The 15,289-nt window shown below is 38.9% G+C and overlaps 1 protein-coding gene across 1 annotated transcript in view; it reads left to right on the top strand.

The window, feature by feature from the left end:
- The window catches only part of AFF4 (AF4/FMR2 family member 4), an 87,321-nt gene that overhangs the window by 54,160 nt on the left and 17,872 nt on the right, over window positions 1–15,289 (top strand). Inside the window, 9 exon segments of the mRNA XM_027607169.2 lie at window positions 3,305–3,341; window positions 4,958–5,006; window positions 7,162–7,216; window positions 7,655–7,692; window positions 8,115–8,277; window positions 8,931–9,848; window positions 13,498–13,586; window positions 14,201–14,247; window positions 14,250–14,440. Of these exon segments, the coding sequence (XP_027462970.2) occupies window positions 3,305–3,341; window positions 4,958–5,006; window positions 7,162–7,216; window positions 7,655–7,692; window positions 8,115–8,277; window positions 8,931–9,848; window positions 13,498–13,586; window positions 14,201–14,247; window positions 14,250–14,440 (1,587 nt within the window).

Here is a 15,289-nt window from a genome sequence, read left to right as displayed (position 1 = left end):
TCCCTCTCCCTCTGCTGCTCGCCTTTCTTGTGCACTCTCTCTGGCTCTCTCTCTCAAATTAAAAAAAAAAAGTGAGGACCTGAAGTCTTGCCGTGTAGATGGAGAGAAGAGGAGATTTTGTTGCAATCAGTGTATGTTTTGGAATCCACTAGCATTTGGAGACCAGCAGACTTACTATTGTCAGCGGTGTGAGGAAAAGGAGAGATGACTTGAAAGTTCAGGCTATTAAGTTTTAGGCCATTTACCAGGTAAACGAGTATAAGATAATTGGCGATTCAAGGTGGTGGAGGATTTTTTGCATCTTTAACACAGTTCACAGGCATGACCTTTGCCACTGCTCTATAGTTTTTCAAATAGCTTTATTGAAATACAATCCACATACCATGCCTTCCACCCATTTAAAGTGTACAGTTGGGCGCCTGGGTGGCTCAGTTGGTTAAGCAACTGCCTTGGGCTCAGGTCATGATCCTGGAGTCCCGGGATCGAGTCCCACATCGGGCTCCCTGCTCCGCGGGGAGTCTGCTTCTCCCTCTGACCCTCACCCCCTCATGCTCGCTCGCTCTCTCATTCTCGCTCTCAAAATAAATAAATAAAATCTTTAAAAAAATAAATAAAGTGTACAATTATATGGTTTTGAGTAGATTTATAGACATGTGCAACCATCACAACAGTGAATTTTAGAGCATTTTCATCACCTCGAGGAGAAACTCCCTCTTCTTCATCTATTACCCACTTTCCCTTTGTCTCCCTCCCAGCTCTGTGGAACCACTCATCTTTTTTTTGTCCCTGTAGATTTCTTTTTCTGGACATCGTATGTAAATTGAATCTTACCATATTTGGTCTTTTCCAACTGGATTCTTTCACTTAGCATAATGTTCTCAAGGTTATTCCAAGTTGTAGCATGTTCATTAGCTGATGGATGTTCAAGTTGTTTTGAGCTTTGGGCTGTTGTGAAATAATGCTGCTATAAACATTTGCGTACAAGTTTTTGTGTGGACATAATGTTTTCATTTCACTTGGTTATATACCTAGGAGTAGAATTGTAAGGTCATACAGTAACTATATCGTTAACCATTTGAGGAACTTCCAGAATGTTTATCAAAGCTAGTTGCACCACTTTACATCCCCACTCGGATTTCATTTTCTCCGCATCCTTGTCAACACTTGTCATTATCTGTGTTTTTTATCCTAGTCATCCTAGTAGGTGTGAAGTGGGGTTGGATTTGCATTTTCTCCATGACAAATGATGTCAGACAACATCATTATTGACCATTGTTTATCTTCCTTATAGAAATGTCTGTTCAGATCCTTTGCTCAGTTTTTCATTGGGTTGTCTTTTTATCATTGAGTTGTAAGAGCTCTTTCTATATTGTAGGTAGCAGTCTCTTAACAGATATATGATTTGCAGATATTTTCTCCCTTTCTTTGGGTCATCTTTTCAGTTTCTTGATGGTATCCTTTGAAGCACAGTTCTTAATTTTGCCCAAGTCCATTTTATCTATTTGTTTCTTTTGTGTCTTATGCTTTTTGGTGTCATATGTAAGAGTTCTTTGCCAAACCCAAGGTCATTAAGGTTTGACTCTAAGTTTTCTTCTAAGAGTTTTGTAGTTTTAGCTCTTACATTTAGGTCTTTGATCCATTTTGAGTTATTTTTTTAATATCATCTGAGGTAAGCATCCAACTTCATTCTTTCGCATATGGTTGTTCAGTTGTCCCAACACCATTTGTTAAGAAGACTATTCTTTCCCTGTTGGATGCTCTTGGCACACTTGTTGACCACATATGTAGGTTTATAGTGTTGTTGTTGTTGTTGTTTATAGTGCAACTGTATTTTTTAAAATTCATATGTGGATTTCTTCTTCACAAATGGTTCTGTCATTAAAGTAAGATTGTGCTTATTTTTAAGAAGGCTTTTAGGGATGTTTGTATAATTTTAATACTATATTGTGTACCACAGGCTTAACCTAGAAAAATGCACAATTTGCACATGTGAAACAGGTGTTGTGATCATGAAAGTTGGGTTTGGGAAGCCACGTTTCTTTCACTGACAGTGACATTTGGGCTTCCTTTTTTACTGGTACTTCCTGAGTGCCACTGTACTAGTAGTACGCAGCTTACAAAGAATACATGACAGTCTTTTCCTCAAGTTGCTAATTGTTTGTAAGATATTGGGAGCGGGAAAAGGAAGGTAGTAAAATGATGTGTGAATACTATGTGAGGTTTTTAGTTCATAAAGGTGGTATCTTTTGAGTCTATATAGGTTGTACAGCTGTTTTCGCTCTAGTGTAGGTTTTTAGTTTATTTATTTTAGAGAGAGTGCACATGCCCATGAGCCGGGGCAGGGGCGGCTCCCAAGGAGAGGGAGAGAATCTTTTTTTTTTTTTTTAAGATTTTATTTACTTATTTGACAGAGACATAGCGAGAGAGGGAACACAAGCAAGGGGAGCGGGAGTGGGAGAAGCAGGCTTCCCGCGGAGCAGGGAGCCCGAAGCGGAGCTCGATCCCAGGACCCTGGGATCATGACCTGAGCCGAAGGCAGATGTTCAATGACTGAGCCACCCAGGCGCCCGAGAGGGAGAGAATGTTAAACAGGCTCCACATCCAGTGCAGAGCCTGACACAGGGCTAGATCTCATGACCCTGAGATCATGACCTGAGCTGAAACCAAGAGTCAGACACTTAACAACTGAGCCACCAGGTGCCCCTAGTATTATTATTATTAATTTTTTTAAACATTTTCTTTTTTTTTTTTAAGATTTTATTTATTTTTTGGCAGATAGAGACACAGAGAGAGAGGGAACACAAGCAGGGGCAGAGGGAGAGGGAGAAGCAGGCTTCCCACTGAGCAGGGAGCCCAAGGCGGGACTTGATTCCAGGACCCCAGGATCATGACCTGAGCCGAAGGCAGACGCCTAACGACTGAGTCACCCAGGCGCCCCTAGTTAAACATTTTCTTAAGACCAAGAATCTTAAATTGAAATCATTTGCTTTCCCAGGGCTCTAAATTAGGATATGAGTACCATGGATGCTGCTGAAAAGAAATGAATAATAAAGAGGAACTATTAGGTAGCTTGATGCTTTTTGTAGTGAGCTTTGGGAAAGTTCATTATTGTGACCACATGATTACTGAGGCCGATTATATGTGATTGCTAAATTCTTTCAGTGTGTTTTCTTTTATGCATTCTTAGGAACTCAACAGGATCTTTCATTGAATTAGCTGGAATTGAATAGTTTAATTTGAAGCATTTGTCACTACCAACAGTTCTCTTAATGCCACTATATAATTTTATGTTCCTTTTTCTTAGGAATCTCAGCAGTCCAGTTTTGGCCCTGGAGAACAAAGTGAGTATTTCTTTTCCTCTTGGTTTTCAAGTTAAGCTTTTTATTGAGCATTCATTTCTCATGGTCACATCATATATTGCTTTTATAATTCCTTCACAAATATGCCTTATCCCAGTTTTTATTATCTGTCGATTAGTAATGAGTTAAACCAAGTCTTGGTTTAAATTAAATTAAATTAAAAAATGAAGAGTTATAGATTGATGGTGATTAAAATTAACTATTTTTATTAAATATTTTAAGTAGTAGTTCAGAGTTCATGAATTCAGTTTGATGGGCACCTAATAAACCCAAGAGCCATTCTTCTGTCTTCTTTTCTCCTTCGTGAAGATAATTGGTTCTGCGAGAGTTAAATTATAAGCAAGAAGGGGTTGTAGCTTACCAAAGCTCTTCTCTTCCTGTGTTTGTGTTTGTTTATTCTTGCCGGGTCTTTAGGTCTGGGAAGAAAGTTGGCTGTTGCAGAAACCGCTTTCACCTCCTGTCTTTTGGTTTCTGAGAAGAACTTGAAGGAACAATAGCCTTAGGGAATTTTTTTTTTTAAACATTTTATTTATTTGACAGAGAGACAGAGAGCACAAGCAGGGGGAGGAGCTGACAAAGGCAGAGGGGGAAGCAGGCTCCCCGCGGAGCAGGGAGCTGGAGGCGGGGCTGGATCCTAGTACCCTGGGGTCAGGACCTGAGCCGAAGGCAGATGCCTAACCCACTGAGCCACCCAGGCATCCCAGCCTTATGGAATTTAAGTCTCGTCCCGAGAGATGATGGCTGTATGAATTGATAGTGGTAGGGTCAGGAACCTTGGAAATGTCTAGGCCTCCCCATATAGCTCTATAACAAAATAAATGGTCTTTTTGCCAAGAGCAGTAACTTCTTTAATAAGTAGATTTACACTGGTTCTGCCTTAAAGCTATAGTTGTAGGAAAAAGGGACCCGCCATTATTGATATGTAGAAAGCAGCTATAGGCCAGAAAGTTTACATTTTCTATCTTAAAATCTTTTAAGAATGTCGCATCTTTAGTTCTGTCCTCCTCCTGCTATAACTAACTATTGGAAAATGGGACCATAAGCTGCTCCTACTCTTTTATTACCTGTGTTTTTCACTTAAGTTGTTTTAGAGCTGTGTCTGTATCAGTATAAAAACTCTAGCTCATTCTTTTTAACATGAAAATTGTTTTACATTTTATGAACGTACCATAATTTATTTAACTAGTCCCCTCTTGATAGACATTTGTTTCTAGTTTTTGCTGTTACAAATCATACTACCATAAACATCTGGTGTGTGTGTTTATGTATTTTTCCAGATACACCTATAAGGTAAATTTTTTTTCATCATAATTGCCACATCAGTGGATATGTGCATTTCTAGTATCAGTGAGATAATATTACCAGATTGCCTGCCAAAAAGATTGTATGAGTTAATAGTATTACAGACAGCTTCTGAGCATGCCTGTTTCCACCAGTATCTCGTATTTATTGGACTTTAAAATGTTGCCAGTTTGTTGGAGGGACAAATTCTATCTGGTGGTGTTGATTTACCTTTCTTTTGAGGATATACTGATACATATCTTACAATCTAAATAGCCATACTGTAGTTGTTAATTTCTGCATTCTTTTTGTTCTAGAAAGATACAATCCTTCTTCTAAAACCTCAAATGGACACCAATCTAAATCGTAAGTGTATTGCTTAATAAGTTTGTCTGTTTTGCTAAAAGTCTGTCTGTAGTGTGTACATATTAGCACAATGCTTAAATATGTGTACTTAATCTTTTAAGGAAGGGGTAGGCAAACTTAATGTAAAAGGCCAGATAGTGAAATAGTTTAGGCTTTAGCGGCTTTAGATAATTTTTGTCCCAGTTAGTCAGCTCTGCCATTGTAGTATGAAAGCAAATATAGACCATGGGTGTGGTTGTGTTCCAATAAAACTTTTCTACAAAACAGGTGTTAGTCTGTATTTACCTGTGGGCCATAGTTTGCCTACACCTCCTCTGAGATTACGGTTTTTTCTCATCTCTTAAGAGATGTGTGTATTTGTGTTTGTGGGTAGGTTGATAGTTTGTTTTTAATAAAGAAGACTGACCGATACAGGATTCTTAGTAAGCCCTCCATTTAACTGCTTTGTGTAGAATATTAAGTCAGCATAGTTTGTACTGTCTTTAAGTTTTCCTCCTTCTATAGGTAGAACCAGGAATATATGTCAAAATGTAATTAGGCTAATATATTGGATGATAATAAGTTCCAGCTTAAGAAGTGAACTGAATTCCTGAGACCACAAGTTAACTCACTAATTAAAACAAAATTCTGAAGAAGCTGTGGCCCCAGTGCTGGCTTTCTAAGCTATAACCTGTAATCTGTATTGATAACCTCAGCCTCTTACGCTGAACAAAGGAAGAACTGAGAATGAACTTATATGAATGCAAGAAATCCCCCTCACTGCTTAAAGAGTTGAAATTATAATCATATTTATCATATTTATTCATATGCAAAGAACTGGTAAAAGCCTACCATTTATGTCCGAATCCGTTCAGTTGCTGAGGGAACAAAAGCATGCAGGACCTTGAGCAGTCTGGTAAAAGCTTTGACATATCCACGTGTGTGAACAGGTTCATTGAGCTGCCATTATTAAATCATAAGGGCTGAGAGAATTCAGAGTAAGTACATTTCCTTACAGGTATCAGTCATAGAGATGCACTAAGCCCTTGTCCAAAAGAAAGCTCTTTTTTTCTGTCCCGCTTAACTGGGCCAGCCTTAAAACACTTTTCATAATTCTGTAATCATCTGGTTACTTTGTTTCAGGGTGATCTTTTAGGGGATAATCTGAATTTCGAGTCAGATACAGAAACTCAGGTTAAGCTTTGAGGGGAAAGTATTAATAGTTATTGGAGTGAAAGAAGATTTCCTTTCCACTGATTGGAGACTGTCATGAAATTTTAAGAAAGGTAATGGAACTACTAGTAATGAGAAATTAAACATTATTCTAGTGGTTTTCCCTAAGTTTTGTATTAATTTTTGCTCCCCTGTAAAAAGGCAAGGAATATTTAATGGGTCATTACTCGGATTCTTTATTTTAATGTTGATTTTATGGCCTTAAGGAAAATTTAAATCTGTAATCTTACTTTGAAAAATGAATTTTAGAAACTATAGTTTACGGAATTTGTGTGTTTTTTTAATTGATCTGAACTTTAATCAAGGAAGATTTAAAACCTGGAGTTTATTTTTAATTCATACACGGTCATTTCTGTTTTATAGCTAAGGTTCTTACCCCAAATTGTTACTCCTCCAGAGGGCAGTCATCTTTCATAGCAAGGCGTTTATGAACTAGCGCTTTGATTTTGTGTTCTGGTTTCCACAATTATGAAGTTGTATGAATCTCTTCGTGGAACATGAGGGACAATGAAAGAGGATTGCTGATACTTTCATTTTATCTTCCTTCTTTTTAGGAGTTTTCTCTCTAGTGGACTGTTGGGTATGCGTATGGTAATTTGTTTTAATATGAATGAGTGGGTGTGGATGCAATTAGAGAAAAATAGAGATAACAACTGAGTGTAAGAGTTTGTAGGAGGTGGCTTATTTAATTAGAAAAGAAGGTTACATGTTTTACTTACGGAAACGTGAGAGCTTTTGAAATGTTCACTTCCTCCTTTCTCAGTTTTTACTCTGGATGTGAAGCACACCAGAGTAAGACTTACTGGTTCTTTTCTTTGTTTTTTAATTAAATCTATGGCTACCACCATGATTATTTCTAGAATGATTCATAGATATTTAATACTCTGGTGTGCCATGATACACTGTTACAGAATTACTAATTCTTTCTGCCTTTTCCCTCTAGTATGTTAAAAGATGACTTAAAACTAAGCAGCAGTGAAGACAGCGATGGGGAGCAGGTGTGTCTACTGCTTTATGAATTTGCCAGTATCATACAGTATTGGTTTGCATTGTATTTTATAAGAATTAGAATTGAATGATACATATATGATTCATTTATTTAAAATAAATTCCTTACTGCTTTTTGACAGTGGAATGTTGTCATGTTCTGCTCTGTGTTTAAAACTCCTTCTTTTTAAATTGGCTTTTCCTTACTACCTATCATGGATCAGAGTGTACTCATGAAATGTGAGATTGTTGACAAGAAAAACTTCTAACAAAGCTTTTCATCTTAGCCTGGCAGTTACTCTTTAGGTACAGTGTGTCCTACGTATTAGGTAAACATTGATGCATACATTAGAGCTGCTAGTGTTCTGTTAAGAATTCAAATATTGTTCACATTAAGCAGATAGAGTGCTATTTATTCATTCACATTTCCTCTCATGTTTTACTTTTAGGATTGTGATAAGACAATGCCAAGGAGTACACCAGGAAGGTACGCATCCTTTTATTTTTTGTTTTATTTGGAGGGGTGGGGGTCACCTGATAGCATTGTAGTAATATAATAATCGACCTTATAAAGTAAATATTATTGTAATGGCGATTGTACAACCTTGTAAATTAACTAAAAATCATTGAATTGTACACTTAACATGGGTGAATTCTGTGGTATGTAAATTACACCTCAGTAGAACTGTTTTTAAAAGGTAAGTGCTAATGGCTGAGGAGCATATTAGAAACTTTTTTTTTTTAAGGAAGTGTTTCATTTATAAATGATGTTCTGGATTCATAGATCTGTAACAGCATAACAGTAAACATTTTAAATAAAGTTAGTTGTCAGATTTGGGTGTTTTCCTGTTGTCAGTGTAAAAAACAAAAAAACACTTTCAGTCATTTACATGTTTTATCTCTTTTTAGTAACTCTGAACCTTCACACCATAATAGTGAAGGAGCTGATAACTCCAGGGATGATTCTAGCAGCCACAGTGGATCTGAAAGCAGCTCTGGATCTGACTCAGAGAGTGAAAGTAGCTCCAGTGACAGCGAGGCAAATGAGCCGTCGCAGAGTGCATCTCCTGAGGTGAGAGGGAGGCAGGGGTATCTTCCGCAGGCCTTGCACGGCCCCTGGTGATGGCCAGTTAAGACCTGTTTCAAATATAAAAGGTGAAGGGAAAGAAGGTTAAGAAATTGAACTGTGTATCTTGGAGGAAACTTAGATACTTGAGTTTCCTTGTTATTTGAACAAACAGTCTGGATTAGGAATTACTTGAGGTCATATTTCAGGTCCCTAAAATACTGGATTGGTTCAGTTTGGGCTTTCTTTTTATATCTCAGCATGGTAATTCATGTTATGTAGTTATTGTGACTAAAAGGAGTCGTATAATTTTACTGTAGGTTGATAAAATATGGTTAAAAATCTCTATCAGTACCTGTATCACTTCTTTACTTTTTGGAATTAAGCATAGCCATGGTCATTTGTAATTTTACCTTTGAAGTTGGGTTCCTGACAGGAATCTTTAATGTTTAAAAGCCACTGTAACATCAGGCTTATCTTCTCATTCAAGAGATGAGAGCTCTGAGAGCCAATAGTCAGCCCTTTGCTTAGTTCAGTCAGAACTCTGAACAACAAATGCCTTTGTGGTCTTAGACGTGCTTTTTCCTCTTCGTTGAGATTGTTAAGGAGGGAGAAGGCTTCAGGATTGACAAAAGCATATTTATTTCTCTGTTTTTCAGCCTGAACCACCACCAACAAACAAATGGCAACTTGATAATTGGTTGAATAAAGTGAACCCACATAAAGTGTCACCAGCTTCTTCTGTGGACAGTAACATACCATCATCTCAAGGCTATAAAAAGGAAGGCCGAGAACAGGGCACCGGGAATAGCTACCCTGATCCAGGCGGACCTAAAGAAACGAGTTCTGCTACTCCTGGACGAGACTCCAAAACTGTCCAAAAGGGATCAGAAAGTGGGCGAGGGAGGCAGAAGTCCCCTGCACAGAGTGACAGCACAACACAGAGGAGAACTGTAGGCAAAAAACAACCCAAAAAGGCTGAGAAGGCAGCCGCTGAAGAGCCCCGGGGAGGCCTGAAGATAGAAAGCGAAACCCCGGTAGACATGGCTACCAGCATGCCCTCCAGCAGACATAAAGCAGCCACCAAAGGCTCAAGGAAACCCAATATTAAGAAGGAGTCCAAATCTTCCCCTCGACCTTCTGCAGAGAAAAAGAAATACAAGTCAACGAGTAAATCTTCCCAGAAATCAAGGGAAATCATAGAAACAGATACCTCATCCTCAGATTCGGATGAAAGCGAGAGCCTTCCTCCTTCCTCACAAACTCCTAAGTACCCTGAGAGTAACAGGACTCCCGTGAAGCCCTCCTCAGTGGAGGAAGAAGATAGCTTTTTTCGGCAACGAATGTTCTCTCCTATGGAAGAGAAGGAACTTCTTTCACCCCTCAGTGAGCCTGATGACAGGTATCCACTTATTGTGAAGATTGACCTGAATCTCTTGACCAGAATACCAGGAAAGCCTTACAAAGAAACAGAGCCGCCCAAGGGGGAAAAGAAAAATGTGCCAGAAAAGCACACAAGAGAGGCTCAGAAACAAGCCTCAGAAAAAGTTTCCAACAAAGGCAAAAGGAAACATAAGGTTTGTGAAGAGTTTTTGTTGTTTTGTTTTTAAACATCAGAACCTGAAATGCAGTGGATATCTCAGTAAGCCAGAAAATACCTGGTTGAGTCATAGCTATGAGAGAACATAGAGGTTGAGCCCAAGACCCAGGGGAGGCTACAGACTAAACAATCTCTTGAGGACCACTGAGCCTCTTCCTGTCTCCTTTAGTTTCTAATCCAGTAAGAAATGAGCCAGTGCTTCTGCTCATCCCAGGATCCTGGGATCATGACCTGAGCCGAAGGCAGACGCTTAACCATCTGAGCCACCCAGGCGCCCCTGACTCACCAGTTTTGACACATCCTCAGGAACTTCACCAGTCCTCTGTACATATCTGTGCCTTAGCTTTTTTCCCTTTTCAAACACCCATGTCTGCAAGGTCAGGACTAAACACATCTGCTCACACATGGCCAGCTCTTGTCTTTAAATTCATCTCGGATAATTTTTTTTTTAAAGATTTTATTTATTTATTGGACAGTGAGAGAGGAACACAAGCAGGGGGAGTGGGAGAGGGAGAAGCAGGCTTCCCGCCGAGCAGGGAGCCTGACACGGGGCTCGATCCCAGGACCCTGGGACTATGACCTGAGCTGAAGGCAGATGCTTAACGACTGAGCCATCCAGGTGCCCCTCATCTGGGATAATTTGAATTTAGAGGTGAAGCTTGGTATATATTCAAGGTCAGCCTTTTTATTTTTTATTTTTTTTATTTTTTTATTGTTTAAATGTTTTATTTATTTATTCATGAGAGTCAGAGAGAGAGAGAGAGGCAGAAGGAGAGGGAGAAGCAGGTTCCCTGCAGAGCAGGGAGCCTGATGCGGGACTCAATCCCAGGACTCTGGGATCATGATCTGAGCCGAAGGCAGACGCTTAACCATCTGAGCCACTCAGGCGCCCAAGGTCAGCCTTTTTAGACCCAGGAGATGTGAAAACCCACAGATGTCTATGATTGGAGGATAATGGACATATTGAATGAAAAGAGCTGAACAACTGACATGTATAGACAGAGATTCTTTGGGAAAAAGAGCTTGATCTTTCAGCTCTAGTGAAAAATTTGTAGAGGAAAGTAAATTTTAATGATTTGTATTGAAGAATAAAATGCTTTCCTCTGATACATATGTGTGAATATGATTGTATAACACCAAAGAGGTGAGCAGGTGGACAGATAGGTACCAGAATAGTTGTACCAGGTAGAGTCAGAGCAAAAACCGCAATCCCAGCTGACCTTGAGATCTCACATCAGGATAGGAAGAATAAAACATTTTCTTAAAATGAAGTGAGCTGGAGGTCTTTCCTCTTTTTCTCAAGGCCACAGTACAATGTGCAGACGATGATGTGTATTTGAACAAACTAGAATAATTACCCCCCCCTTTTTTTTGACTCTTCAGAAATTGAAGATATTTAGAAATTGAATTTATAGAAAACTGAAGCTTACTACTATCAGTGCTATAGCTAGTGAGTTTCCATTATTGTAGCATAGGGAAGCTTTTTTGACTGCTAGGTTTAGGGCTAACTGGCCCCTATAGAGCTACCACCTCAGATTGCTGGACTTGGTATGGGATTTAATTCATAGAATTACATGAAGTAAGAGCTTATGTATGATGGACCCTGCTCTTCAGAAAACTAAGGTGCTTATGGAATTAAGAATTGGTCCTTTTGTGCTTGAAAAGTATTACATATTCTTTATAAGATTTCATATAATATAGAAATACAATGTAGAATGCCCTTTTTACTCTTTTGTTTAAAATTGTACAATATATATAACTTAAAATAGAAAATCCCCTTCTTCTAAAAGAATTGCACCTTACTTCTCCCCTTCCTCCACATTTCACTGGCATGTTTTATTCCTCCTGAGTTTTTTTATGTCAACACGTGAAAGTCAGATTTTGGTTTATAAAATCAGAATCAAGTCTGGAAACTTGGAATGATTTTTGAGATTCATGGCTTTGGTAAAGTTAAGTGTCAGGGACAGTTCTTGAAGATGGAGCAGATGGTGCTGAGAGGAGTCTCAACCAAGGGTAATGAAGGATGTAGATTCTTTTGTCTCATGTTTTTATGTGTCCACTTTCAATCATTTGTGTAGGGAACAGATTCTTTTGTTATGGCAGAATGTTTTGGATTCTTGGGCCCCCAATATTTAAAGCAATAGGAAAACTTAGAATCAGGAAGGTAGCTTTGGCAGTTACAGATGGGCTCATAGCTTTTGTTTCAGCAAAACATTTTCACAGTCATTAGGCTTGGCTATAATAAAAAATATGGACAGTAACAAGCGAAGATATGGAGGAGTTAGAATTTTCATACAGTGCTGGTGGGAATATAAAATGATAGGTAGCTGCTTTGGAACGCAGTTTTGGCAGTTCTTCAAAAAATTAAACACAGTGTTACTGTGTGACCCAGCAATTCCACTCCATTTCACTTAGGATATATACCCTAGAGAAATGAAAATATGTTTACACAAAGACTTAGACTTGAATGTCTGCAGCAGTATTATTTATATTAGCCAAAAAGTGGAGACAACCCATATGGTCATTAACTGATGAATGGATAAATAAAATGTGGTATGTGCATACAATGGAATACATTCAGCTATAACCACGAATGAAATCCTCATACATGCTACAGCATCAGTGAACCTGAAAAATATTATACTAAGTGAAGGGAACCAGAGACAGAAGGCCACAAATGTGATTCCATTTATATGAACTGTCTAGAATAGGCAGATCCATAAAGACAAAATATATAGATTAGTGATTACTAGATTCTGGGGTGGAGGGAATGGGGGGAATGCCTGCTGAAGGGTCTAGGGTATCTTTGAGATGATGAGAATGTTCCAGAATTGCTTGTGGTAATGGTTGTACACCTCTGTGAATATACTAAAAGTCATTGAATTGTTAACTTTTAGAGTGGATTTTATCGTATATGAATTATATCTTTTTTTTTTAGATTTATGTATTTATTTGACAGAGACACAGCGAGAGAGGGAACACAAGCAGGGGGAGTGGGAGAGGGGAGAAGCAGGCTCTCCGCAGAGCAGGGAGCGATGTGGGGCTCAGTCCCAGGACCTTGGGATCATGACCTGAGCCGACGGCAGATGCTTAACGACTGAGCCACCCAGGCGCCCCTATATGAATTATATCTTAATTATAATTTCACAGCCCCCCCCCCAAAGTCATTAGGATGAAAGATGTCACCTAAAAGACTGTAGGAAATGTGTTTCCGTGTTTGGGCTCTGTTTATCTAAAATAGACTTCTTGGGCACCTGGGTGGCTCAGTCGTTAAGCGTCTGCCTTCGGCTCAGGTCATGATCCCAGGATCTTGGGATCAAGCCCCACGTTGAGCTCCCTGCTCCGCGGAAAGCCTGCTTCTCCCTCTCCCACTCCCCCTGCTTGTGTTCCCTCTCTCGCTGTGTCTCTGTCAAATAAATAAATAAAATCTTTAAAATAAAATAGGAGACTTCTCAGCCTTGAAACTCAGTTCACTGAACATTGTTTAAATGAGTTATTTCACTTCACATTTATCTTCTTTCTGAAACTTATCAGGGATAAATTATTGAGGGTGACTCCTGCTGGAAACTGAAATTAGATGAATAAAAATCAAACGTAGTAGTTGCTTTTTTCTATTTTTCATCCAGAATGAAGATGATACCCGAGCCAATGACAGCAAGAAACCCAAAACAGAGGACAAGAATTCAGCAGGTCACAAGCCATCCAGCAACAGAGAGTACGTCCCCAAAACATGTTACATGTGTGTTAATATGTGTATGTCATTTGCCATTGGGTACTTTCTAATGTGCTCTTAGATTGTTCCTTTCAGTGACTATATGTCATATCCATGTATATGTGTACATATACCAACTAGTAGAGGAGGGAGCTTTTGCTGTTAGCTAATTACAATGGAAAGTTTTTAAGATTCAGTCTCTTCCTTTCTTCCTTCTGTAGTGGAGTAGGGTTGAGTACAGGATAAGAATTAAAGTTTTAGCACTTTCTGGCTAGATGACAAGCTTATCTGTATCTGGCAAGAGACCGGTTTCTAACTTAGGAACGTCATATCTTCATCATTCATCTTCTCATTTATGTAACCAGTATTTATTGAATACTTGTGTGGCAGGCCAACATTTAGGCACTGGGTATACGTACAGCCAGGGGGTGGAAAACAGCTAAGAGGCCTGTCCTTATGAAATGTACACTCTTGTTTTGTAGAAGTCATGTTGTGTCCTCATACTTAAATAGGGAGAAACAAATTTGTCTTGAAAGCAGGCAGAAAGAAATAGAAAAAAATCCATCACCACCATATGACTGTGTTGGAGAAATGAAGGCATTTGTTTGATTTGGCAGGTCATCTAAGCAAAGTGCTGCAAAAGAAAAGGATTTGTTGCCTTCTCCGCGGGGCCCGTTCCTTCAAAAGATCCAAAAACAGAGCATGGCTCTCGGAAGAGGACTATTAGTCAGTCGTCTTCTTTAAAGTCAAGTAATAATAGCAACAAGGAGAATGGTGGCAGCAGCAAAAACAGTTCCTCCACATCAAAGCAGAAGAAGACTGAAGGGAAGACTTCCAGTAGCTCTAAGGAGGTCAAGGTAAGGCGTTGGGGGTCTGAGCCTCTTGGAAAGCAATCTCATTGCCATAGGAATTCTTTAAGGTGACATTGTGCTTGAACGATCATGTACAACTCTGATTAAATTTATAGGCCTGTGCATTTTTACTCTCAGAATGTCATAATCTTGATAATAAACATATGCAGTTGATCTGAGACCATGAAAGCAGTACTTCACCTGGCCACGTGCATGTTAATTAAGAGAAACCCATAATTGGGAAAGTTGGTTTTGGAAGAAAGTAGTCGATTATGATCTAATTATAAATCACTCCAGTTCTTACGATTGAGTTGTCTGTGGTTTGAAATTGGCTTTGGATTTTTTAGAATTAGATTTTACAAGCAAGTATATTACATAAAGTGATAAAGCAGCCAATCTGGCTTTGATTCATGAAGAAGGGAAAATTCTTTAGCTGAGCTAGTACTGGAGCTATTCCTGGAGCATGATCATAATGTAGGGGACTATTCTTCATGTTCCTGGGTGGAGAAATGGATCATAGAAGCTTTTTCAAGGCTGTACTGTATTAGACTTTCACCCTCACTTTATTTACCAGGTTATTTGCATTACTTTCTAAACTGTTTTGATCACGAGCAAACTCTGACAAAATTAAGAAAACACCTAGATTTTTAAGAATATAATTCACTGGGTTGTTATTTGTGACTTGAGTAAGCGAAGGTTTGAGAGTTGAAAAAATTGACCATTAAAGGTAGTTATTCATGCTTATTAAATGTGGCGATTTAATTAAGTCTTTAAAATTGAGGTGATTTTAGTTGTGAACAACGGCTCAAATTGAGATATACAGATGGCTTTTTCTCCAGGTGGACACCCTTCTGT

Source organism: Zalophus californianus, chromosome 5 (assembly GCF_009762305.2).
Source record: "Zalophus californianus isolate mZalCal1 chromosome 5, mZalCal1.pri.v2, whole genome shotgun sequence".
Lineage (NCBI taxonomy): Eukaryota > Metazoa > Chordata > Mammalia > Carnivora > Otariidae > Zalophus > Zalophus californianus.
The sequence above is the reverse complement of the archived record's forward strand: the minus strand, read 5'-3'. Positions and strand labels throughout refer to the sequence as shown.